The sequence below is a fragment of the Dermacentor albipictus genome, chromosome 4 (genome assembly GCF_038994185.2).
Source record: "Dermacentor albipictus isolate Rhodes 1998 colony chromosome 4, USDA_Dalb.pri_finalv2, whole genome shotgun sequence".
NCBI classification, from domain to species: Eukaryota; Metazoa; Arthropoda; class Arachnida; order Ixodida; family Ixodidae; genus Dermacentor; species Dermacentor albipictus.
In genome coordinates this window covers 84,234,321-84,261,359 of record NC_091824.1, presented here as the reverse complement: position 1 = coordinate 84,261,359, position 27,039 = coordinate 84,234,321, and the positions used below count along the sequence as shown (strand labels likewise).

At 45.0% G+C, this 27,039-nt stretch overlaps 1 protein-coding gene across 5 annotated transcripts in view; it reads left to right on the top strand.

Moving 5' to 3' along the window:
• The window catches only part of mor (SWI/SNF- related protein mor), a 73,570-nt gene extending 46,890 nt beyond the window's left edge, over positions 1–26,680 (top strand). The window contains exons 19-25 of one of the 5 annotated variants that reach the window (XM_065430848.1): positions 4,232–4,405; positions 5,609–5,706; positions 6,179–6,448; positions 7,337–7,471; positions 11,593–12,181; positions 23,834–23,977; positions 26,109–26,680. In XM_065430848.1, the coding sequence (XP_065286920.1) occupies positions 4,232–4,405; positions 5,609–5,706; positions 6,179–6,448; positions 7,337–7,471; positions 11,593–12,181; positions 23,834–23,977; positions 26,109–26,182 (1,484 nt within the window). In that variant the 3' untranslated portion in view covers positions 26,183–26,680. Of the gene's footprint in view, positions 1–4,231; positions 4,406–5,608; positions 5,707–6,178; positions 6,449–7,336; positions 7,472–11,592; positions 12,182–19,659; positions 20,273–23,833; positions 23,978–26,078 lie in introns of those variants that run through there. The other 4 variants (XM_065430847.1, XM_065430850.1, XM_065430849.1 and 1 more) reach the window with 4 other exon arrangements.
• Positions 26,681–27,039: the final 359 nt, after the last annotated feature.

Below are 27,039 nucleotides of genomic sequence, written 5' to 3'. Positions count from 1 at the left end.
GCGCAAAGGACTCGTTTCGTTCCTGGAGCTACACTGCGAGAACTGTGCGTGCCCCAAAAGTGTTCTTTCCGCAACTTATTCATCGCGGCGAGTTGCGGCGTGCAGGGACACCAGCAAAGGTGCGCGCCGAGACTATGACAGCGGGAGCTCGCGTGAAAGCTTCGCCGTCAACGTCAAAGCTGCTGTGGCGGCCCGTTCGATGTATGAGCAGCTAGTGCGGTTTTCATCAGTGATTGGACTCGCAAGGGCCGTGAGGGAGAGACATACGCGACAGGAAGTTTCTAGTGGCAGTCATGAACAATTTTCTTCTTTTATGTCAAAATTTGATTGGAATTCAAGCCCTCTTTTGTAAATAAACATGCAATTATAACTTCAAATGCGTTTTTCTCAAAATGAAATTTTGGGTAATTTTTTGGGTTTGCCCCTCATGTTTTTGGCACTTCTGGTGCTTGGATTTGAATGAAATTTTGCACACATTTTCTCTGAAGTGTGAGGAGTGCCATTATCTCTCTGAAACATAAATATTGGTCAAATATTTACAAAAAAAATTAAAATTTCCACATGGTGGTGTCATGAAAATGTAGACTTGCCAGGTTCAAATTTTTCACGTCATTAGCATATTTTGTATGCACATTATAATGAGTTTTTGGCACTCTACAGTTTATATGGATCAAAATGAGCCATCAGTGATCTGTGATTATGGAAGTTAAGTGTGACAAAAAGGGGGGCTAAAAAGGTGCAATTTTGTACATTGGCATCGAATAGAACAAAAACTATGCAACTTACAGTGAAACTAATTGCAGGTTTGAAATCAGCATAAGAAACTAAATTAATAGGTGGAGTTTCATAGCTCTAAGTCAAAAATTAAAGAAAAAGTGTCTTCGAGTAGCATCTCCCCTTAAATAGCGCATATGCAGGCGACGCGTGCACCTGGCGACAAAGTTGTCGCGATGCGGATATGGCGCATAGTGAAGAATCGTACACAACTGTTGATCTCTCAGTTGTGCCTTGTTGTGCCTTGGCAGCCAGGCGCATTGCTCGCTTGCCATTTGCAAGTTGACGGGCGTTTTTCTCGGGTGTGTTCTCCCTGTTGCGCTCATGATTTGAGCTGTTGCAAGAACGCCGATGCATTGCGTGGCCATCGGGTGCTTGAATACGTACTCAAGCACAAGCAATGGCTGTGCAATACACAACGCTGAGTAAAGGAAGGCCGAACATATCTTTCCTGTCCCAGCTTTCCGAGCGCAAGCGTGCACCACGGCGCGGGCCAGACAACGTGCTCAAAGCGTGTAAACTGCAGTCGATGAAGCTGCACTTCAACAGCACAGTCACTTACCCATCAAGGTCTGCTTGGAAAACGCTTTCTCTGACCCGCCGTCGTTGCTCAGTGGCTATGGTGTTGGGCTGCTGAGCACGAGGTTGCGGGATCGAATCCCGGCCACAGCGGCTGCATTTTGATGGGGGCGAAATGCGAAAACACCTGTGTACTTAGATTTAGGTGCGCGTGAAAGAACCCCAGGGGGTCAAAATTTCCGGAGTCCCGTGCCTCATAATCAGAAAGGGGTTTTGGCACGTAAAACCCCATAATTTAGTTAATTTTTAAAACGCTTTCTCGACTTGACTATAAGTAATATATGCCACGATGGTTCACAAAAACCAAAGGTAACATTCAAAGGTAAGTTGTATTCAAGGGTGGTATTCTCGAGCTATCAATTCCGGTTGTGCATCACCTTGAACATGTTTGGCGCCTCTCCACATTGAATGCGTCGAAGTATACGAAGGAAATCCTTTCTCACACAGCGCCAGAAACAAGCAGGAACCGCATGCTGCATTTGTCATGAGGGAGAACGCGACGAGGCGGTCATGGTGTAGATACGGCGGCAAGCCATGCAGGAATGCAATACCGCCGCAGCGAAATGGGCATTATTTATCACGGCCACATTCCGGCCTGTCTGGCCATGAGTTCATGCAGACTTAGCACTGAGACCCTCTAGCCCGCTGGTGCCAAACCTCAGCTAATTATCACCCTTCACTACAGACGGTGGTAGTTGTCTGGTCGGTCAGGTCGGTCTGATCGGGCGGCGAAGCCGGCGATTCCAGCATGCCAGGCAGCTGCCGGTGAAGTCGGATATGTTATGCTGGAGACATTACCTGCAGCAGCGCGGTGTTGCCGCAGCGCTAGCGGACAAGTGTGCAGTGAGCGAGCACTTATTTGTTTGTCGAAGGCGCAAACTCAACACGATCGCTTCAGTGAATCCGAACAGCATGCTGCTGGTCAACTAAGCTAGTGCGCGATGCACCCTGTTCCAGCAGCTCCGGCGTGCAATAGAGCATGTTCTATTCCCTTACCAGCCACACAAGACTGTAGAGCATCCAATATTTTCCGATTTAGCGTAACTGCACCATGCATGGATTGCGTCTGAGTTAAGCCGGATTATACCACACTTTTAGCTTGGCCACCCCAATACGCTCTTTGAGCGGAGGCAGAACGCATCGGAGGTCCTGCTGTTGAACACAGACAGCCAGATAGAGAAAACTTGCTGGACTCGGAGAATACTTCGAATTAAAAGAACATCGCGGATGTGCAACAGCCTTGTCAAGGTGCATGAAGCAGCTAAGAAAATATACTAACTCTTTGACTAGCAGGCCTGCAGGACCTGTTCACTGATACACCGGAATAGAATACAAGCAAGGAAAGCAGACAACACAGGCGCTGGTTCTCCACACTCTTCAGTGTACATCTCTTCAGCTGGGCGATAATGGCATCGTTTTATTCCAGTTTTTGCATGAAAAACACAGATTTTCGCTAGCTCTTTGTGACAGATTGAACTGCATTTCAAGCATTAGATTTTGCGCAGAGGCTACTGCATGTCTAAACTATCCGAAACTAGGCGTTTTACGCAGTCAAAAATTTCGTTGCAGTTGTCCTTTAAGCATTCTCCATACGTGGGTCGATCATGAAGACAGTGCAATGCCAGGCCGACCTGCGGCAAAAGTGAAGCAGGCGTTAAGCACTCCCCATACGTGGGCCGATCCCAAAGATAGTGCAATGCTGGGCCCACCCGTGGTGCAGGTGGAGCAGGCATTAAGCACTCCCTATATGTGGGCCGATCCAGAAGATAGTGCAATATCGGGCCTACCCGTGGCAGAGATAAAGCAGGTGTTAAGTGCTCCCCATACATGGGTCCATCCCGAGAGTAAATCAATGCCAGGCCCACCCGTTTTGTTTGAGCTTTGACTCTCATCAGCTTTTGCTGCCATTCCATCTTCACAGAGTGAAATGGTTGTTATATATATATATATATTTTTACTTTGGTCATTCATCGCTCACTCTTTGCAATAAAGTTGCTAGACATCGTGACAAAACTTTCTGAAGTGAGGCATCTCCACTATTACAGACTTTGGATAAAACGGACGTTTTTTGTCGGATTGTCAGGGTCTGTTGTAATGAAAGTTGACTGTATACAATTCCTTTCAAAATTGTGTCTAATTTAGCGTGTTCAACTTGTTAATCACTTTAAAAGTAAATTGGCAATTGGTTTTCCACACGTAATACACTAAGTGTATGGTTAAAATCGATCAAAAACAAACGTAATGAATTGAAAATATTGTATTTGTTATTAACATTTGTTTCCTGGCAAGAAATAAGTGGCTTAGTTACGTATGGACACACACGTGCGTACAGAAGAGTCAAATTATTCATCTGCAATACAAATTGCCCATAATAACTGGGATATCTAAGTTTCACAAGCGATCTTAGAGGCAATGCGCTACCAGGCTCTACTTGTTGCTTTGACTCTGAGGTCTACACAAAAAGGGCATCTCACTTCCTCGTAGCACGAACAGAGCTGCGTGAAAAGGTACGATGAGCAAGTTTTGTGTTAAAACTGGTCAAACTGCCTATCTCTCTCTCTCTCTCTTTCAATTTGAAATGCACATGAATCAGATTATTAGCATTTTGCTACAATGTACCAGATTTAAATAAGGTGTCAAATCATAGTAGTTCGTAACATATTTGCACCGTGGAGGCACCAGTGTTGTCCCATGTTTACAAAACTTCAGATCTTGGTAAGTCAGTTGAAAGAAGTAACCACTTACTTTTTACCTTTTCTGTGCCTGAATGCTGGATGATGTTTGCATTACGTAGTTTAATATTACTTTGATTGTTGAATGGTTTGTTCTAACTGAAGTATTGATGGGTCTGCGCTCTTTCTCCCCTGACAAACTGCAGAGGAATTTGCCAAGATCAAGGACGAGGTTCCCTCGGCTCTTCTGGATGCACACATCAAGAATGTCGAGACTGCAGCAGCAGAGGGCAATCTCAACCCTAAGGCAGGCCTGGGCATGACAGGCATCGCAGGCACGGGTGACAAGGAGCCACAGGACAGCACGGCCGAGCAGTCTAGTGAGTAGCCTAATGAGCAGTTCGGCTGACTCAGCAGCCTGGCCACTTAGTAGCTCTAATTCCTCCTTACCTGTTTGTGCTGCTGCTTGCTGCACTGTATGAGTGAATGTTGTGGGAGGCCTCTGGAATGCAAGGGCATGTACAGCAGTGGCATGTCAGTTGGAATTTGTTGGTTTTCAATATCCAGGTAAACGGCTTTCAATATCCAGGTAAACCTCAATATAACAGACTTCAGTATAATGAAGTGCATTACTTTTTCTAACTTATTGTCAGTAGAATAAATACCATGTATTTCGAACCTCAATATAACAGTGTTTCTATGCACGATTTCAATACAGTCAAGTCTCGATATAACGAAGTTGGTAAAATTGGCAATTTGCCTTGTTATATCGAAATTGCGTTCTATTGAAATTAGACCGTTTATGCAAGTAAGTACAGTTGCCGGTCGATTTTTCTTGCACAGAAAGGCGCTGGAGAATTATCCAAATTATCTGGCAATCGAGAACAGCAAATCTGCAAGAGAAAGCAATTCATTTTGATGAATTTGGGAGTCGGCGACGAATAATATGGTTTCATGCCACGTCAACGATATCTTGCGAATTAAAGTATGAATTATGCCAGCACTACGAATTCAAGCCAGCCACGCTTTCGCATGTACTTTTCCCCTGTGGCTTACAGCGTCGTCCCCACTGGGACGATGCTATCATGAAAAGCACTAGCAGCAGGGAGCGAATGCTTCGTCTGCGTCTCGCTCTAACAAATAACCAAAACTCGCAACCTCCAATACTAAATGCGCGGGAAGACATCTTACACGATGCCACACCGTCTTCACACCACTGTTTACACACATGGCAGATGACCTCTAAAGCAGGGTGCATGGCTGTGCGTGCGTTCAGCCACGCGTACAGCCATCCACAGTGACAGCCGAGACGGGCGGCAACTTGCCCCCACTCCGCCCTTTCACACACGCTTTATTTGTGTGTTGTCAATGAACATGCAGCTGTGCAGTTGTATTTTGGGGCTGATTCATTCTTGTACACTAAGTAACGCCTGTATGGTGTGAGGCTACATGGATAGCTGTTCATTTTCGCGTCACAATATCGCCCGTGCATTCTGCTTGCTTTGTCATTGCTTGATGTTGGGCTGACTTCTGTTGCCTTTCTGACAATCCATTTTTCTTCTTTTTTTCGGTATGGCTTTCAGCTGGAGAGGAGTCGGAAAAGGCAGAAGAAGGCAAGGAAGGAACAGAGCCTTCGCTCTCTGCAGCTGAGGTCAAGCTGGAAAAGCCCAGCAGCTCTGAGGTAAGGCTTTAGAATCATTTGTGCTCTGCTAGGTCAAATACCCTATTTGCATGAGCATGGTGTTAATTCTTTTTGTGTGCTTAATTGCCAGCTTTAGAAAGCACCTCATGTTTTGTTTGGAGCTGTGCTCCAAGTGAAACACCCAATCCAAAATGAATCCAGAGCCATCTGCTACCACTACAGTACCTTTGTCGTATCAGCACTGCTTTGAGGCACCCCTCATCGTAGCCCAGGGCTATGGCATTGAACTGCTTAGCTTGAGGTCACAGGTTCAATCCCGGCTGTGGTGGCTTCAAACCGATCGGGGCAGGATGCAAAAACATTCGTGTGCCGTGCATGGGTGCAGGTTAAAAACCCCAGGTGGCTAAATAATTCCGAACTTCTCCACTACAGCGTGTCTCATAATCGTATCGTGGTTCTTGCACATAAAACCCCAGTGTTTGATTGAACTTTAATTAACCTGTTGTCTCAGGAAAACTCCTCTGCCTCGGCCGAAGGTGCCCCGACTGCCGCCAGCAGCACTGGTGCTGCGGCCACGCCCGCTGGAGGAGGGGAACCCGAGGACAAAGCGAAAGCAGCCAAGCTTGGTGAGGAGCCTTCCAAGGAGAGTCCCGATGCACCGGACCAGGAGTCCACGGAAGAGCCCAAAGCGCCCGAGACGGACCGCGACCGGCTTGTCAAAGATGCACAACTTTCCACGGCAGCTGCAGCGGCTCTGGGTGCAGCGGCTGTCAAGGCAAAGGTGTGGGGCAGTGCTGCTTGTCATTCTGGTTTGAAAGCATGCATGTACCATATTTACCCAATTCTGAGGTGCACCTTTTTTCCCCCAAGAGAATACTTTTGAAAACTGCTTGCCCTCTACGGCCAGATAAAAAAAAAAAGAAGAAGAAAAAACACCTGAAACCATGTTTACGACACTGCCAACAGCCTGATATGAGTGTCAGCGTCATTGTCATTGTCATCACGAGATGGTGACAGAACTCATGTGGGTTGGTGACAATCACACTGATTTCATCAGAAGCTCCTTCAAAATGTTGCAATTTTACATGCTGAGCTAGCAACAACAGAGCCATGTCTCTCCTGTGCTTTGCAGGACGAACTGGTGAATTACTTAGCCGTGGACCAGCATCCTGTTCAATATTATTGCAAACTAATTCAAGAAATGCTGAATATCAACTGCAATGAACCGTGCCAATGACTTTAATGAAAAAATACATTCTGCAGTGGTAAATGCTGCAGGTTTCATCTGATACTGATTACGACAATCAGGGATGTAGTTAGATTTAAACGCACATAATTTTCCTTGGAGCACACAAATCTGGGGATACATAAAATTTAAGGCCGCATTAGAATTGGGTAAATATTGGTGTGTGTGTCCCACCTCCCTGGTCTTTTGACAATGCATAGTCTTTAGCAAGCTCCCTTGAGCAGCAAGTTTTTCAGCTTTCATGTGTCGCACATTATGCCTCAGACTGAAGATAAACTGAGTAAGGAGTACAAGATGTTTGCTTTGCAGCAACTTCTTCTGCATAGAGCAGTCAAGTACGCAGTGCTGTTGTGCTTAGCATGCAAATTCATCTGTTGCTTGTGACTAGGTCTGTGAATTGTATCTTGTGGTTGTCACTTTTAGCACCTGGCAGCTGTGGAAGAGCGCAAAATCAAGTCCCTTGTGGCGCTTCTGGTTGAAACGCAAATGAAGAAGCTGGAGATTAAGCTGCGACACTTCGAGGAACTGGAAGCTATTATGGATCGTGAGAGGGAAACGGTTGGTGGATCACTTTATTGTGTGTTTTTAATGTTTGAAAATGTATTTTGCACTGTACAGTCAAACCCCGTTACAACGAACACCACATTAACGAACATTTCAGATTAACGAACTTTTAGGAAATCCCGTGCCGACTGCTTATAGTTTCAATGTAAAAATATTTCACTACTACGAACTTCAGAATAACGAACATTTCAGAATAACGATCGTTATTTAATTTCTGTGTCATCTTAACAACACCTCAGTACTACGAACTCATATCCCGAAATGCGAGGATTCTTAGATTTCAGTGTATCCGTCACGGCAGTCGGAGCTCTAAGCTAGCAGACGACGCAGCGTGAAAAGCGGGCGCCTTGCAACTTGCTTCCCGCAAAAACCTGAGATGGCGCGGAAGGAGAAAGATGCGGGCGGAGACTTTTTTTTTTCCTTCTCCGTTGTGGAGGCAACGACGCACCAGGTTTTGTGAGTGGAGAGGCGGGGAGCATGGGCTCGTAAAACCTGAGACGGCGCGGCAGAAGGAAAAAAAAAAGTAGTAATTAACGCTGAAGTGGGCCTTTTCTTTTTTTTTCCTGTTGCGGAGGTGACGACGCATCACGTTTTTTCTTGCTTGTTTTCTCAGTTGTTCGCGTGCTGTCACCCATATCAGGCGTGTCCATCTTGTTTTTCTTCTGGTTATATTATTGTGTTAGAAGTGCGTGCCGGCGTTCGCGTTGCCATGAGCTCAACGACTCTAACCACGGCGAAGAAGCGAAAGCAGTTTTCTTTAAGCGAGAGAGTAGAGATTCTTCGCGAGATAGGAGACGGGAAGCAACAATCCGTCATGGCTAAAGAACGTGGAGTGGCGCGGTCGACGATCGCGACGATTCTCAAAGATAAGGAGAACATCTTTAAGCACCAGCAAGAATCTTGCTGCACGTTACGGCAGCACTCGAAGACCGCGACGAGTTAGTGTCGGCCACAGATGCGTTGGACTGCTTGCGAAAACTCCGCATATTTATAGCCAAAAGCGGCACAGCGACCGAAGGCGTGCATAAGAATGTGGACGGTCTGGAATCGTTCGTGCTGCTGAGTCTGTGCTGCACCCGTCAGAAGACGATCACGGACTATTTCAAATAAATGTGCCTTGTCTGACGGTCACGTGTGCATTGTGTGAGAAACGTGTTCAAGGAGGTACCGTTGCAAAGGTAGGACGTTTGCGTTACTGAAATGCTATTGTTATGGCTAATTTTTGGGCTTTCACTTTAACGACCTTTCAGAATAACGAACATTTTCCCGCGGTCCCCTGAAGTTCGTTGTACCGAGATTTCACTGTAAATCAAATGTTTGACAGGTCATTCGGTAGTTGTATGCATTTGAAAAGGTGTTGCAGCCTTTGACAAGGGTATACAGAAGTCCTTAAAAAACTTTCAGATGTGGAATTTGAGGCAATCTTATCAGAGGCTCCAAAGTTCTGTAATTTCTTGCGCTTCCTGAGAACTTTAATTTCTTGAGAATGGCAATTCATCATATGCTACTCTTCAGCACTACATGTCACAGCAAAGAAAAGCAACCATCAGTTCACTAACTTTTGAAATGCTTATGATGCTCATTGTAATCACCAGCCTTCTCACTGCTATCAAACTTCTTACCGTATTTATTCGCATAATGATTGCACTTTTTTTGTTAAAAAAAATTGAAGCAAATTCAGGGGTGCGATCAGATCGCATTTCCCGAAAAAAAATTTTTTTTTTTTTCATCCCGCATTTGCTGTGGGATGACAACAGGTCAAAAAGTAGGCGACTGCCATTGTATGTAGTGCAGGACACCAAAGCAAAAATGGCGGCCTGCGGAGCAAGCCGAACTTGCCGAACTCTATTTTTTTTTCTTCTCATGAGTACATTACGTACATTGAAATAGTTTCTTCCGTATCAGTAATGAATAATATCGTTAATATGAGCAAGTTTACGGAAATAACGTAGCCATGCCCACTTTAAAGGTACAGAAACAGATGGGCACTCTTAGCTGCCAGTGACATAGAAACTCATGGCGGGAATGCTGCGAAAACTGTGGCATTTGTCTTCACTACTATCCTAATACTGCACGTTTCCGCTAAGGTTGGGCGAATATCTTTGGAATTTCTTTCTACACGCAGACATGATAGTGGGAAAAGTAGCCCATAACAGCTTCGCTGTGTGACAATTTTGTTGACTACAAAGCATAACTTTCTTGTACTTTATTTGCTGTGAAATAAACTTTTTTTTTGTCCTCCTAGTTGGTGAAAAAGATTGCATATTTGCAAAACCTATAGTATTCGTAATTGAAAAATATTTCGTTTGTACTTCATTTTTATTATCCCAATTAGCTTCAAAATAGAAAGTTTGATAGTCATAACCCTAGTTTAAAGTTTGTCCTATATGACTGAAGTGTTGGCAAGCCAAAATAGATGCAGAAACAAGAGGCTAGTGATTTCCGCTGATGACTGTGGCGATGTGAACTCCGCCACTTTGTTTCAGTAGGACGCTAGCACCGCTCTTGCCCTTTTCTGACGCACATGTGTTGTGCTCAGCACGCTCCAAAGGTCGTTACAATTTCCATTGTGCAACCAAGTACCAGATACAGTCGAACCCAACTATATCGAACTCGCAAAAAAACGCCTATCAGTTCAATATAGAGCATAATTCGATATTAGCCTGCTAAATAATTGGGTGTCATAAAAGCACATACCACTTGTAAAATCACTTTATTGATGAAACTAGCTTAGTTTCGCATTAAATAGTCCTGTATTTTCTTCTGCTTGGGCAATTTCGCTGCCTGCGACGCACGCAATTCTCCATTGTCTAAGGATTTGGAACAGCTGAGGCCGCAACCTTCCGCATTTGCGCAAAAGAACCGGACTAGTGCGAACGCACCAATCACTTCGGAGGATGTGGGCCAAGGACCATAGTTGCTTTCCTCATTGTGCCCACTTTCACTTGTGCTCGGTACGATGTCGGCAATGTAGTCTTCATTTTTGGGCTCTCCCGTGGTCGTAACACCATCATCTGCGCTCACAAACTCATCCACCGTTCATTTGTCAACAGCATCTGGAAATTCTGACAGCTCACTAAAAAATTTGGCAACACCGGCAACGGCTTCGTCGCATCCATCAGAATTTACAGCCATCACCGAGCACGCGGAGCTGGTGCGGTTGCAGCAATTTCGGATGAACCACTTGTACATGGCCGTGCGTACGTATCAGGCTCACAAGCACCGGGTCGCGAGTTTGGCAGCTTTAGACCTAATCTCCCCCTTATTTAAGATCGTGCTGAGAGTGCTCCTCGGAATCTTGCATGCTGTGGGGACATCTGACTTCTCACCGCATTTGACACGATTTATGATTTCGAGCTTCACGACGAAAGGAGAATTCTGCCACTTCATCATGGCAACACTGCGGGAGGAGGCCCACAAGGCCCACACACAATGAACCAGAAAAGCAGTGAGGTAACTCATACTTTCGCCATTTTGCACGACGAGGGCACAAGAGCTTCCGATTGGCTGTCTGAGCAAGCGCTGCGGGCGGGCCAGGATCATTTCTTGCAAGGGGGTGTCGACGGCTTGTCCAAGGCAGCGCGGTCACGGTAAGGAGAGCACTTGGATGGAGGTGCACCGCCGGGTTTCCCCACCACCGCGAGGGAAAGCCAACTTCTGGGGGCACTTTTCTGCCGCTTGACGTTCAATATATCGGGAGTCGCTGCTATTTTTGTTCGATGTAAGTGTAATTTTTGCTATATATACCCATTGTAACTATAACGTGTCCAGAAATTGTTCGATATATAGAATAATTCGGTGTAAACGGGTTCGATATAGTCAAGTTCGACTGTACCTCCGAAATAAGGAGAGTTTGATACGACTAAATAATGCGTATGCCTGCCAGAACCCTAGGGGGAGTCCAAATAGTAGATTTTTATGAGGTAATTGGACAAGGCAACTTCATTTCTGCATTGGTGTTGCACCAACTCAAACACATGCATCACCTTTCGACGGCTTTGCATGAATATGATTGCAAGCTTGTGCTTTGTGCAGACAGCTTCATGCAAGCCCTGCTTGTGCAGGAAACACACAAGTAATAAACCCGTTTCTTTCTCCTCATTGCTTGGGAACAGCTGGAGTACCAGCGGCAGCAGCTGATCCAGGAGCGGCAGCAGTTCCACCTTGAGCAGCTGCGAGCAGCTGAGTTCCGGGCTCGACAGCAGGCACACGCCATGATGATGGCTCAGCAGGGTGGTGCTGCAACGCAGCCCACGGCAACCCCTGCAACCCCGGGGGCTCCACCCGCAGCTCCACCACCTACAGCAGCAGGTGGAGGGGGCCCCACGCCAGACGGAGGAGGAGACCCAGGTCAGCACCCACCGCGAACTGGCAGTGGCCCTCCCCTACCTTCCCCACACCCACAGCAGCAGCCGCAGCAGCAGCAGTTACCGCCACAGCAGCAGCGTAGCCCTTACTACCCAGGCTACGGGTCTACTCCACCCCCAGTGGGCGGGCCCCGACCATACCCGCCCACTGGGGGTGGGCCCCCGGCTGGTTACGGGGCTGCTCCTTACCCACAGCCCGGTGGTGAGCAGGCATTCCGAGTACCCCTTGGCGGCAGCCCCCAGCCAGGGGGAGCGAGTGGGGTGCGAAGTCCCGGCTTGATGCACCCGTCTGCAGCACCTCCTCCCACCTCTCCCATGGGGCAGCAGCTCCCCTCAGGTGAGCAGCGCTAGGCACTTCTATGTCAGCACAGCAGTAATGTGACGTCGCTCACAGTTGTGTTGGTGTGTGTACAGCCTTTGTAAAAACAAAATGAAACCTCTGTGTGCCTGAGTGCAGTCTTTCCAAGACCTTATACTCGGCCTCCTGTTGTGTTTACACTGTGCAAAAGCTGCGAAGGTGCAGGTGAACGTTCATTCCTTGCCCCTAAGCTCTCAGCATTTTATAATACCCAGAGTTTCACGAGCCACAATTCACCAGTACTCATGCTCCTAATAGTTTCATTTATTTTGGCAAGGGCTGTACCACTGCTGTCACTTCAGTTCTTTCTCCACACAAGCAGGTCCATTCACATTTGTGCGTTGTGTATTCTTTTCGATTAGCTTACCCAATTCCATCACAGTGAACTGTGAATTGCACCTCTATTATTTTTTGCCTCAATGAAATCTGAGATACCAAGGCAACAGCTTGACAGAGCCTATGGCAGGGATGCATTTTATTTGGAAAGCCAGCCATTGCATGCCCTATGAGATGTAGACATTTCCATTTTGGAAATTTCACTATAAGTAGCTGTAACCCATATTTTGCCCCCACTGGGCAACCTATAGCTCAGCTAGATGAAAATCAAAGCCAAGAAGAGGGCATGTGCAGGCTGGCTGGTTCATGGCTGGAGCTAAAACGGTGCATAAAAAAGAGGAAAAAGCAGCACCGACATAAGAACTGTTGTCTTTTGCTCTTGTCATCTCATCCTCTGCTCTGTTTTGTTCTCCCAGACAGAACCAACACTGCTTACACATGAGACATTATATGCAGATGATACCATAAGACCACCAACTGTGTCACATTGTTTGTTCTGGTACACTTTCCTGCAGCATTGGCAGCACTGTTGCAATCAGTGCAAGTGGCCCCTTGATTCCTGTCACTCATCGGCACATATAAGAGCCTACCTACCTGAATACTCTACCTGAATAGAATGCAGGTGTGCCTGTGGTGTCGAATGTGGCAGAAATGTGTACTATTGTTTGTGTGTCTTACATAAAAGCTGGATAGGAGCATGTTTCGTTACATCATCTGGCTTGCCTTTTGCCATACTCATGCAAGCTGGAGGAATTAAAGCCTGACGGGTCGGAGTGCACAAATATTAGAAACTACCAAATGTGAGGCAAGTACAGGATGGGGGCAATATTCTCGATTTATTAATTTGTTTGTTTGTTTGTTTGTTTGTTTATTGTACCCTCAGGGCCAATGGTGTTACACAGGGAGTGGGTTAGGAAAAATAATAACAAAGAAAAACAATAAAGTGATTGTTCACTTTCAGGGATACAATCACTTTCACGAAATTTCTTGTGACCAGCACCGGATGTATCAGTGCCTATGGGCAGCAGTGTTCCTGTTACTGCGCGAAACGCAATGTCACCCGTAGACGCAAATGAGTTCAGTGCTAATCGCTCGAAAATGTTGCTAAAATGTTTGTTCCCAGAACTGAATGACCAAGAATTGAGTCCCAGAAAAACTTGCAGTCGTAGTGTTCGAGCTGTTCAATTAGAAGCATTACCATTGGGAGCATGGGAGCCATCATTCTATTGCAGTTTTGTACTTGTTATTCAGTAGCCGATAAAGATCTAGTCGTACAGTTGAACCCTCTTATAACAATATACAAGTGCCAACAAAAGCTTGAAGGCAAAAGTGGCATAGCTGCAGTTACATGGACAGCAGATAAATGAAGAATGTGTGTGTATTGAGAGGGGGGGGGGGGGGGATAGTTGTGTGAACTTGCTGTGATCCTACAGATTTCAGAATCTTTGACAAGTTGCAAAACACGCTGAACTTAACAATTAAACGGCATGGACGGCACCTACTCTTTACCATTGGCACCGGCTAGGCACGAAGCGGTGATAAGTTATGTGATGTGCGGTCCTTTTGTCTGTTGCGAAAATTGGCCTTATGATAACCCACCTGCCTTAAAGTTGCGAAAGCCCTTCTGTATTTTGGAGAACAGTAAAGAAAATCTATGCAAGAAAATAAAAGATTGCTGCAAAACACAGGTCCACTTTTAACTGAGAGTCTTATTCGTATTTAACGCAACAGAATATAACTAATTCTTTAGTTTCAGGGAAAAAAAGCACTTGATTTTATTCAAGAGAAATTCTGGCTAAAAGAATTATTTGCCAGGCTTTCATATACTATAACTGAGCTGTAATCAGTGCTGGTATACTAATTTGCTGTTCTTTTAAAGTTAGACCGTACTTTGTATCTTCATTTCGACGTACCTAAGTTACTGATGCAGTAGACTACCCTAAAACAAACCTTGAAGGGGCCAAGAAAATTTGTTTGTCTTATCAGAAGAATAATTGACAGCATGACCAGGTGCATCCAAATATTTTACATCAATATGGTAAAGGAAGCAGACTTACAATGGGGGGAAAATGACATAAAAAGCATTTCTTTAGCTGAACTCAATACAAAACTGTCTTAAAGTGGTACTCTTGCTTGGTTTCATCCAGCCTGTGATCTATGTTTGTCACTTCTGTTCAAATCGGCGAGCAGCCACAAATGACGTCATGTCACCTAATGACCTTAAAAATCCTTCTGTGCCTTCGTGCTGCTGGAAGAAGTTCACTAGGGGAAGTTCACTAGGGCACTAGGGAACTTAAGCAGGCATCTGTCGCCTCAGAGGTCATTGGTGCAGGCTCCTAGCTAGCGAAAGTACGAAGGAGCGCGCTGAGCGTGTGTCAAAGCAATGCCACCTAGAGGAAAGGCCAGGTGACGTTGAGCGAAGTGGGGAAGGAGATACAAGGCGAAGTGTCGTGCAAGAGGAAGGTAGGTGGAGGCGCGCTGGGTTGACCTCCTCTAGCAGTTGCTACAGGTTTTGTTTGCAATACGGACGTACATGGTTCGTCTCATGATAACACTGTCCTCGGGCACCGTACGCTGTGTGTGCGAGTGAAAGCGCGTGACGCTGAACCGACGATGGTGGGTCAATCTTGCATGCGCAAGTGGACGAAAGCAGGGAGGACGCGCACTGTCTTTCGTTGCATTGGCGTTATCTTGAAAGTGATCTGCATTGGGGGCACAGTCTAGAGTGTCCAATGGCTCGTATCTTTGTGTGCGCTGTTCTCACTGCTCAGTTTGCATTGAAGCTATAGACAGCACGAAGGTCACTTCGCCCGCTGCTGCTGCCACGATTCCTCACACCAGCGTTTTAACGAGTGTCCGAGCTCATCGAGTGTGCGCGGTCATTGAGTGTGATGTGTTCATGTTTGCCTGTGTGCACTGACACCATGCTTGTTAATCTAGTTAGTAAGAGAATGTTTACAAGGCGGCGTTCTACTCCAGCGGTTACTGCATATGGCGTAGCCGCACTAGCTCTGTCTTTAATACAATTTGCGATGCGGACAGTGTAGGCATCTAGGCTTAGCAAGGGCCGATAGCTTTGTGTGTGCTATAGCTCCTGTATGCTTGTGCGTCATCTGCATTCACAAAGTGAAACGTCACTAACTTTTTTCGTTTCCTATCGTTTTTGCCTCTGTCCACGGACGATGTGTGCCGCAGGCCTTCAGTAGGGTGCCTCGATGAGCGTGCTCTCAGATCGATAGTGGTGGTGGTCACTCTGAATGTTCATTTTAACTGAAGAGTACAGTATTTTCTCGCATAATGATCGCACTCACGTAATGATCACACCCCTGAATTTTGCCGTCCAAATTCGATTTTTTTTGTTTCCCGTGTAATGATCGCGCCCTGAACTTGCCACAGCGATATGTCGTGTGCCAAGTCTAGATAATATTGGTCGCGCTTACCATCTCTCGAATGCTACGCGAACGACTCTTCAAGACAAACCAAGCGGTCTGCACGTACCACACATTCCCTTAAGTAGATGTCTCATTTCATTACTTTCATCACTTTCCACACTTCCATGACTAAAAAAAAAGCTGCAACCAAACTTGCCTTTATGATGTGTAGACTTTATAATGGTTGTGGTCAACAACAACAACAAAAAGGCGCCTTTCGATTCTTCTCATCTGCACTCGTGGCTACGCAACAAACCGCGAGCGGCAAGGATAGTAGCCACATTTACTTTGATACGTTAGAAGTGTGCCCTATTCATACGCCGACGCTTGTAACACAGCTAAGATATTCACCCACCCTTAGCAGAAACATGCCGTATTAGTAGTGAAGACAGATGCCACAGTTTCTGCAGCATGCCGGCCATGTGTTTCTATGTCACTGGCAGCTAAGCGTGCCCATCTGTTTTTTATGCGAAGCATATTACGAGAGCTCAACCCAGCTCCTCAGGCGCGGCGGTGTCGCCTTCAATACCACGTGACACCGTGACGTCACGACAGAGGAGAAACAGGACTCCAACTCGCGCCGTCACTCGCAGCGTCGCGGCGGTATATAAGCAGCTGCGCTTGCCTCTGCTAGACACTCACGAGGTGAGATGCCTCCTGGAGAGAGAGCTGCTCGTTGGAATGAGAAGCGAAGGTTGCGGCGTGCTACAGAGACTGTTTCTAGGTGGCTTTGCTACGGCGCAGCGACTACGCGCCCCGCATCGGACGCGGTGAGCGTCGAGCAACGCAGCGTTCGGCGCGACAACGAAATGTGCGCCTGAGCAAGCGCCACACGCCTGAGCCGACGCCGACGACACCGGCTTTTCTGCGACACGAGCTCCTTAACGCTGTCGCGTTAAAATAAAGGCTAGTATGCTTCTCATCCTGGGCTTAACCTTAGCTAAGCCACAGCCATTTTTTCCCCTCAAAGTGAACATGGCTACGTTATTGCCTCAAACTTGCCGATATTAACGATATTATTCCTTACTGATACGGAAGAAACTGTTTCACTGCACGTAATGTACTCACGAGAAGAAAAAGAAATTGCGTTCGGTGCGTTCGGCTTGCTCTGTCGGCTGCCATTTTTGTATCTGTGTCCCGCAAGCAAACGCTGGACGAAAAAAAAATTTTCTTCTTTTCGCGGGAAATTTGACTCGCGTATGATCGCACCCCTGATTTTGCGTCAATTTTTCTGACAAGAAAGTGCGATCATTATGCGAGTAAATACGGTACGTCTGAGGCAGTTCATCTTAAGCAGATTTTTTTGCATTGAGTCTATAGGAAACCAAACAAATGTCCCATGCTGTTCGTTATATGTGAGAATTCGGCTTAACGGAGTTCATCTTAAAGGGATTCTGAACCATTTTTTGTCGAAGCGGAGAAAGGCATTTGAAGTGAAAATAGTGTATTTCAGAAATAATTTGCCACAAAAAGTACTTCAGTGCATTCAGCAGAAGAGGAGTTAATGGCAATCAAACATGGCCTCCACTGTGCTCCCATTCCTTCTTCAATGCCTTGCACTGCGAAGGCCATAACACAGTGGGGCGTGCCCACAATGCTCCGCCTTCTATATGTTACCGTGGCCTGCTGTTCAAATTTAGTTTTGGATGTTAACATAGGTGCCACGACATCCATCTTTGGTGCCTACAATGCGTTAAACATAAGCCAAACGCGATTGTTCAGCGAGCCGCAGTGCACTTAGCCAGTAGACTTGTGGTGGCACCCGTGGCGGCCACGATATCTACACCGTGTAGCCAACTGCAGCTTGATGTCAGCTCTCGGCCAATAGCCATCTAAGGGAATGACAAAGTAGTGTGTCTGATGACGAAGTACAGCGTCTAGAAGAGAGTGAGGACAGGGCTTTCTGTTGAAAAGAGAGCATTTAAAAGAAAGGCGACTTTGCGATCCTTTTTGTGAGCTCCACTCCACGCACCGCGTACAACAGCAAAACTGGGCTGAGATGTTCACAGCAGCATATGCTACCCGAGGGGTGGTTTAGGGTAACGAGAGTTCATTGTAGCTTCTTACATTCTTGTGATGCAATGCTAGGAGATTCTTGAGCATATGCAGCACTGTATTGCCCAAAATTTGTAAGCATTAAATTTAGGAAAAATTTTCTTATGTTCGATATTCTATTCGATATTTGGCTTTCTTTTTAACAATTTGATTTGAAATCTACCATTCGGTATTGTTAAACTCCTGTAATTAGAGATCAGTGGGGGAGGCCTTCGTACTGCAATGGGCATAAGATAGGCTGCGGCTTCTGCTGCTGATGGTGAGGCTTATCAGGGGAGGTATTCTGTAACCTGGTGGAGACCTCTGTTTCATCAGCTGTTGAAGTTCTGGTTGGTTGGGCTGGGCTGCACGTCCGCAGCAACCGTGCACCATAGCCAATCGGCACTTCAGCAGCAGACGAAATAGACGTGTCCACTAGGTGCACTTTTACGGAATACCTACCCAGCTTTCTGAGGGTTGATTTGTATTCACCATGTTGAAATATTTGTGCACTCCAGCTAACAAGTCACAGTGGCTGTGACATGCCTTGTTTTCAGCCCTGATGCTTCATGCTGACATAGATTGCCTAAGCTGCATGGTGCGCACTGCTAACATTTCTCCAGCCTAAATATGCATTGAGCTGGTGGCACTTCTATCTAGCTCTACCACGACACACTCTGCACTTGTATCTGCACTCCCTGAGCTCCTGTGCAAATGAGAACCTTGAACTTTCACTGACAAAATAACTCCAATGTGTGTGTGTGCATGTATGCAAGTGTTGCATTGGTTAGCTCATGTTGCCATTTATTTTGAGGACAACATGTTTGCAATGGTGCTTCGTAAATTTTACAAAGTGCTAGTTTCATTATAAAACTAAGGAATCTATTCTGACATTGAGTCCTGTGAAGACTGTCCTTGAACATGGGATAAAAGATTTGTTGAGAAGTGGTAAATCAGCAAGGTCAAGAAGAAAGTATTGGAAAGTTGAGTGAGTTGTATAGGTTCATTGTCAATATGGATGGCGTTCACAAAAGATGAACACGCGGAAATACGAACGGGGTGAAGAAAAGCAATGCAGCCAAGAATTTTATGGGTTTTTTTTTTCCTTTGCTTGTATGTACATAATGTCACACCATCCTGGGATTGTTAGTTTGCAGTTTCTCTGTATACATGTAGAGAGTAGATGGGCATCCTGTATCAGCAGTCTGTTTACTCATTAGACGTATTTCAAAAGGGTGAAACCAGAAGTGTCATAAACAATGAAAGGGTCAGTACCCTTCGCTGCCCTAACCTGCTTCGAGATAGAGCAGTAAATCTTAGATGCTATGCCTCTGCACTGGCCATGATACAGAATCACTGTGGTTGTGTAAGATGCACATACACAAAAAGCGCACTGAAACTACGTGTTTCTGAGACATATTTTAATTACTACTCTGCCCTGAATGCAGATCTTCACTTCCAGATTGAGAGAGAGAGATGTTGGGAAGCTTATACCTTTTGTAATAACAAAATCATACTTGCCACATTCATTTCTTCAGCGACTGTGTAGGCGCTCAGGCATGGGACAGTTTTCACAGGATTCGAAATCTGAGCACAGCAACTGCTTTGACCTTACATAATGCACTTAATTGCGCTTGGTGTTCATTTCTCTGGCAGGCACCTATCGGCAACATTCCTCCACCATTCTCACGGGGCATCCGTTCTAAACGCACCCATGACACAGCAAACAGAGTGTACATTGTCAAAGAAGTGAAGCTGCGCTTCCCAAGTTTACCGTCCCTCTTTGGGACGAACTGGGTGCGATGCCATATTGCGCTTTTCTGGGACACTACCAGTGCAACTCAAGCAGCTGTAGATATTCACAAAATGCGTCAGGTGAAGACATGGGCATGCCCAATGGAGCATTTTGTATGGCAGCTTGCATTACACTGGCCTGAAACAGAAGTCTGTGTTTATCAAGATTGGCTACAGTAAGCATCCTGCTAAACTCTTCTGTAATGCCCAAGAAGACATTCTGCACTAATCTTATATTTTATGCCTCTGGATTACATTTTGCTTTGTACTTAATTATGTAAATTATTACCCACAAATGTTCCCATGAACATTAGTGCCTATTTTTCATCCACAATGTTGTGCAAGCTTTTATTGTAATGCAACCTGTGCCACGGGTGCATGGCATAAAATTTTCTAGTCAAGCTTGTCAATGTAAATCATAAGGTACCGCACATACATTGAAGAATAAAGAACTGGCTTGTTTCTTCCTTCTTTATCTCTTGTGTCACTTTCAAAATGTATATATAGTCATAAAATTTGATGTAAATAATTGTCATTAAACATTTGTTACGCACACCCCTACAGCAATGTCAAGCGTAGAGGTGTCATAGAGATGACATCTCTGATTAACCTAAATTTTATTGGTGCATTCATGAACAAGTCAGTGACTTTTGCTGTAGACGTAAACGAAGCCAGCATTCATGCTGGGTGAAGGCATCCAAGTAGAATCTGGTTTATTGACTACAGTAGACTCTCTTTAAAGTACACATGGATAGACTTTGGAAGTCTGTTGATCAAACCACCATCCAAGTAGAATCTGGCTTATTGATTACAGTAGACTCTCTTTGGACTTTGGAAGTCTGTTGATCTAACCGCAAGTTGTTCATTACAAGAGTTCAATGAATCTGTCGGAGACTTAAGGTGCCCAGACCGTACGTTTTGCCAGAGGGCCTGCTTTACCAGTGTGTTTAAAGAGTGTACACTGTAGTGCGTGAATCTGTGGAGTTCTAATTGATGACATTTTTTTCCCTCCCTCTCCCTTTCTTTGCACTGCTGACTTGCAAGGTTTGAGGTGGCAGTAAGATGTGGACACCGTTTCAATACTCTGCTACTTGTAGCATTGCATGACTGCTTCTAGTGCACGACTTCTTCTGCATTTAATTTCCCCTGCCTCCCTTTTTCTTTTTCTTTTCTTTTTGTGTAGGTAGTGCTTGAACTCTTTTGTAGTTGCACTTACCTTGGCAGTGGAAGTAAACTTAATTAAATGTTTGTGCATTAATTTTATACTAAGTACTACGTTGTGTTCATTTTCCGTTAAGCTAGGCTGTTAGCACGTATTAGCTTTCAGTGTTTGTCATGCCATGTTATGTATGCCCAGCATGAATCTGCACATTGAGCGTTACAAGCAATGAAGTGATTTGAAAGGTTTGTGCTCGAAGTTCAATCATGTTGAAACTTATGATTAGAATTTCTGTGCCCCTGAGCTTGCAACTTCATTGAGAAATAAGTGTTAACTTTAAAAGTGTTTCTTCAACATGGTTTTCATTTCATACTTATAGCTTGGTAGCCTGAACTGCATCATACTATGCCTGGGCTATCCAAACAATATATTAATCCTGTTGCTTAAGTTTGCTTGTGCTTTCTGTTTGGAACATTACTTGCTTGGGGTCACTTTAGGGTGCAGGCAACAGTGATTTTGCATTCTCAGCACATTATGTGGTAAGCAACCATGTGCTTTCCCACTTCCAGCATTGCCAGAGTATATAGTACCTTCTTGAAGGACATTGCCTTCTGTGTGACTGATTAGAGTTTATTTATTTACACCAGGTTACTGGACTGTGCTGCAGCTTCTAGTATTTAGTGTGTGCATTAGCACATGTACGTGTGTGTGTGTGTGCATGTGTGTGTGTGTGTGTGCGTGCTTGCGCGAGCGCACAGCGAAAGAGAGAGTCCATGCATATGTGTTGTTGGTTTTGAGCATCCCTGCTACAAGGGCTGTTGCCCAAATAATGCATAGGCATTTTACTCCATAATGGTTAAAGCTTTGTCGGTGCCTTCAGTGTGTTGTCACAGGGGCAACATTTTGACCAGCATTGCCTGCAAACCCGTTGTCGGTGAGCATGCAACACCAAAGTAAAACAATTGTTGAATATGACAGCGCTGCTGAGAATATCTTAACGGGCACTGTTGGCCAACATGCTGGCCAATGTGACAACACTGCTGGTTGCCGTTATGTTTCTTCTGATCTGTCTATGTTTTCTTTGTACTGTCTTTTCGTAAGACATACTGTATTTGCATTAATATAATGTGATAGGGGACATTTGACAAAAATAACAAAAGCAAATGAATGCAGCTTAATGAAGAAGTCGTCGCAGAGACATGTGCGCCTGTGTGGGCGCACATCAACGTAATGAACTTGAACCATATGCTATGCTGGAGTGTTCCAGCAGGACAGCATTGTTTTGATTAGAGGCACCAAAAGTGTGCACACTGCAGCAACTGCATTCATGCATACAAGGTCTCACGAATGCACATCGTAGTTCAGATCACCTTATTGGACTGCTCAGTGTTGTTGCCTCTGTGCTGTCGCTTCACAGCAGATACACTGCCCATTTAGTACATGCAACGTCTGTATGATCCCTAGGACATGCAGAGGTTGTCTTTCCTGCAATACTCACTTGCCTGGAAGTGGAGGAGCATAGTGGATTTTGAAAGCACCGAATTGATTGGAGGCGTGGAAAATCATGCATTATATTTGTGCAGATACTTCTGAATGTATTAGACTATGCAGACCGTTTTATTCTTTCTCTCTTCCTTCCCCTCCCTCTCTCCTCCTCTCTATATAATTATCAAATTAGGGAAGATGCTTAGGTGCAAGCATTGGTGTACATATTTTTAAATTCTCGTCTGCCCTGAAAACAGTGAAGCATGCTTATTATATTTATGTGCATGATCAAACTTAATATAATGAAGTCAGAAATGTGGTCAATTCACGAAGTAGGATGTCAACTGCCGTGTGTTTAAAGGTCTACCAGAGAAGCTCCTACCAGAGAAGCTCCTTATCTGCACTATTGTGGTTAGTATGCACTCTGACGTTGAATGCTTACTTGCTGAGGCTCTACTGAAATTTCTATTCACAATAAGTTTACACATTTTCAGCAGCCATGCTTCTCAAAAAATACTTCACAGTGGAGTTGCACTTCTATTCACACACGTGGCATTGTGTAGGCATAGACACATGCAGGTGTGAAGAACTTGCAGTGTGAAAGCTTTCTGAATTAAAAGAAAAATAGAAAGATGTTGAATGGGTGCTGCTAGGCATTTCATTTACATGTGTGAAGTGATTACGATCTTGCCTGATTATTGTCAGCCATTTAGTCACCCGTTGCAAATTAAAAATAATAATAATAATTATTATTATGCATTTACACAAGCCAAACACCAGAACTGTGTTTCTTCCTTTCTTGCACACAATATGAATTTCTTCATAACATGAATCTAACTAGATGGCGTACAGACCAGGGGTGTGTGAAGGAAATACTTTGCTTGTGGGTTGAAGAGATTTGGGACAGACGGTAGCTCAACAATTCTTATTGTCACGTTGACCAGAACGGAAGTTTTTGGAGAGTAAAAGGCTGTTGAAGTGCCCTGGCAGTTCAGTGTGAAATAAAATATGGCTATTAGTTTGTCTGGAAGAGTTGGCCATTAGAAGTTTGTGCCCTGCACCATAGGGCATCCATTGCAACTAGTTTCAGTGCGAATCATCTTTTGTTGCAAACATGCTCTGTTGTTTGGTCATATGTTGTCTCACCGAGGGTGCCTTTACGGTTCTTCTCCTGTCCTTGTTTTCGGTGTCTCGTCTCTTTCCGTTTGTTGCGTTGCGTGTGTGAACCTTTGTGGCCACGTGTAACACTGTTTTGTCTTTGCCTTCCTTCCCCACGTCCCCACCTCTCTTTTCTCTGCTCCCTTTCTCTGCCACACCCCTTTATATTCACTCTGTGCAAATCAATCTTCCTCCGACGACTGTGGCTTCCCCCTTCCCCCCTGGCTATGGCAGCTGGAGCACCACCCATGCCTTCCATGAATGGGGGCCCAGTGGTTCCCCCCGGCACTCCGTCCCCCATGGAGCAAGGGACCCCTCCACAGCAGCCACAGCCACCACCGCACAGCCAGTGTCCACCTGGCGCGGCTTCGAGCCCAGGTTGCTAGCCCCCTCCCCTACCTTTGTTGTCTTTGTCTGGTGTAGAACTGCAAAGCATTGATTAGAGGGAAGTGTGGCACCAGATCCTGTGAGAGACTTTATTAGAGGCCTGCTACATGCAGCATGGTAATAATGGGAAAGTATGAGCACTGGCTTGTCTTAGCGAATGGCTTAAGCATTAGTGCAACTGAAGCAACGATGTCTTTCGCAGAACGTTCCAGTCAGAATTGTGTAGCGGCTCATTTTATGGAACACTGACGTCTTCAACAGGCTACTGCACCATCGCAGAGCTGCACGATTAATGTGCCCGCTCTAGAACTTCCATCTGCTTACCCAGTTGGGTTGCTGCAGCTTTAGCAGTGCAGTGATGCCGTCATGAGGTTGTGGTATGAAATGACAAACAAAATTGGAAAGTTTGCACAATTCTGCGTGACAGCATAGTAACAGCATATGAGTACATTGCTAGAGCTGATTGAAAAGCAGAGTGGTCCCCCAGCACTGCACTAAATCTGCAGAGCTGCCAAGTAGAATTCGTAGCACAGTTCACAAATCAACAAAGATGTCAATCTGAAGCCTGTATACTTCCAGAATTCCAGTGGTCAGTGAACAGCTTCTGTCCCAAATTTCCCTCTAGCAAGCATTTGTGAAACTACACTGTCTTGTTTTCTGCATGTTTGCTTGGCACAACGCTTCGAGGCTTTACGATTCAATACGATCGAGAGTTAAAGGACATTATAAAGACTAAGTCTAAAGCAAGATAGAGCAATAGATTGCATTCTGTCTTTTTTTTTTTTTTTTTTTCAAGCTCGTCCAGCATTTGTTTGGAGGGAGGCTGACCTAAGTGTCAGTGTATTCCGGTGTTGTCAGCATCTGTTGAACAATAAGAAGAGCTGCATAGTACCTGTCAGCACCTGATAAGATGAGCTTTATGCCAATTTATTGCCATGATATTGGTCAGTTCTTTTATAGGCACTCTTTGGAACCTCGGTTCGATTAGCACGGTTTGCGGCCTCATGGCACATAACCATTGTCATCTTTTTGCATAAAGCTGCATTTAGCCAATCGTACAGTGACAAAACTATTGCAGTTATAGAGTATTTCAACAGCATTTTAAATACAGCGTTAATAATTATAGTTGCGTCGCAGACGTGGCATTTGTACAAAAATTGTTGACGTTATGCTCTTGAAAGCATGGTACGGTGATTGCTTCTAGTGCACCAAAACAAAAGAAGGAACACAATGAGTGTTGCTAATAGCCATATCTGGGAAGCTTATAGGGCTTCAGCAGATCACTGGAGGGATCTTAAGAGTAGTGCTGAGCTTTGTGTGAAAGGGTGCAGAATGCTTAGCTTTGAGGCCAAAATTGTTAATACACATTTGAAGCTCCAGGTCCCCCAGGATGTTGCATTTCAACTCTTGAAGCTAGTACAACATCCCTTGGTTAACATGTCTTTGCCAGCTGGTTGTTATTAAGGAGCAAACAAAATTCATGTTTATTTTGTCACTGCTTGTCTTAAAGGGATTGGCAAGCGTCCTCTTCATTTTGGGATTTTATTATGAACAAGGCAAAAGCAGAGGAGTTTAAACATTTTATTTAATCAAGCTTCCTTTGGTCAGCATTTCACACAACAACTTGATGCTAAATGCACAGGTTTTATACATGTTCTATGCTTAAGTATTTGGAAGGGTATAAACTTCTTTAAAAGTAGCTAATCGCAGCAGAAGGATGCATGATTCATCCAGATCCCTCAAATGTTAAGCTTTTACCACAGATATAGTGGTGTGCTGCAGTTTGCTTCTTATGGATTTTTGCCAAGTGCCTTTAAAATGATGCAGCCCTTCCAGAAATTGGTAAAATTGCTGAGGACATGAGAAGACTTCAACCTCTCAATGCTACATCAGGAAGTTTTACCCGTCGCAGTAGTTGCACTGGAAGCAAGGATATGTTAATTAGTGTTGTCTAAATGAGGCTCATATTGTTGTTAAATAACTTGTGTTTACATGGCATCTGCTGTTGGATTATTATAGTTGTTTTTAGATGGTTAGGTGGCTTTTTTGTCTTTCAAACTGCCCCTTGTTCAAGATGATACTGATTGGTCAGGTTCTGGAAACGTGCCTGTTCCTCCCTCAGCCGAATGCGAGCCCCCAGCTGCGAGTGGAGACCCAGGAGCTGGCTCGAGTGCTCCAACTCCCCCTGGACTGTGAATTTCTCCACACGACAAGAACCTCTGCAGCTCATCTGCTACAGTCACAAGACCTTCCCAATGGCTGTTCATTCAGATTGTGTCATCCTCATCGCCTGTACATTACTTGGACATTGTCTCTTGCTTACTCATGGCCCCATTAACTATTGGCATCTCTGCTTCTGTTCTGTTCAGAGTATGACTCTTTTTTTTTCTTTTTTTCTTCACTGGTGTGTTAGCATTCATAATTTCTGCTGCTTGCCCGATGGCAGTGTGAAAATTTGCTCATCACATCGCCACGGTCCCAGCTCGGTGCTCGCTTCCGAGAGCGGTTGTCTGCGACGCTCTTGTGCGAGGTTATTGGGAGCATAGTCTTGAGTTCTTTTCCACTCAGATTCCTGAAGGAATAGCTCAAAGTTGCATCGAGGAGAGATGCCGTAATTTTTTTTTTAGAGGGAAGTCATCCTGCACCTGCACTCTCATACACCATCCCATCAAATAAAGAATTTGTCCCATTGTCTTTGCTGCCATGACCTCTAACTGCAATAGCATTTATTGCAGCTGTTCTACAATTCTCGTGTCTGGAAGTTAACTGTGCAGAACCAAGAACTTCTTGAGGCCTTGATGAGAAAGCATTGTAGTGTTGCTTGCATACATCCTTTTATGAGCACATTGGGTACTACAGAGGGAAGGGTTACCCTTCTCACAATAGCCAAGAATTCCTTTATTATCCTGTAGCCTTTTGTCAAATCATTATAGAGTGTAAGCATTGTAGTCGGTGTTTCTTTATACGTTTTCATTAGTAAGGCACATGTGCATCTAAAACCTTCCTTCTCACCGAAGTAATGTAAAGGCTCTCTTTAAAGGAATTAATACAAC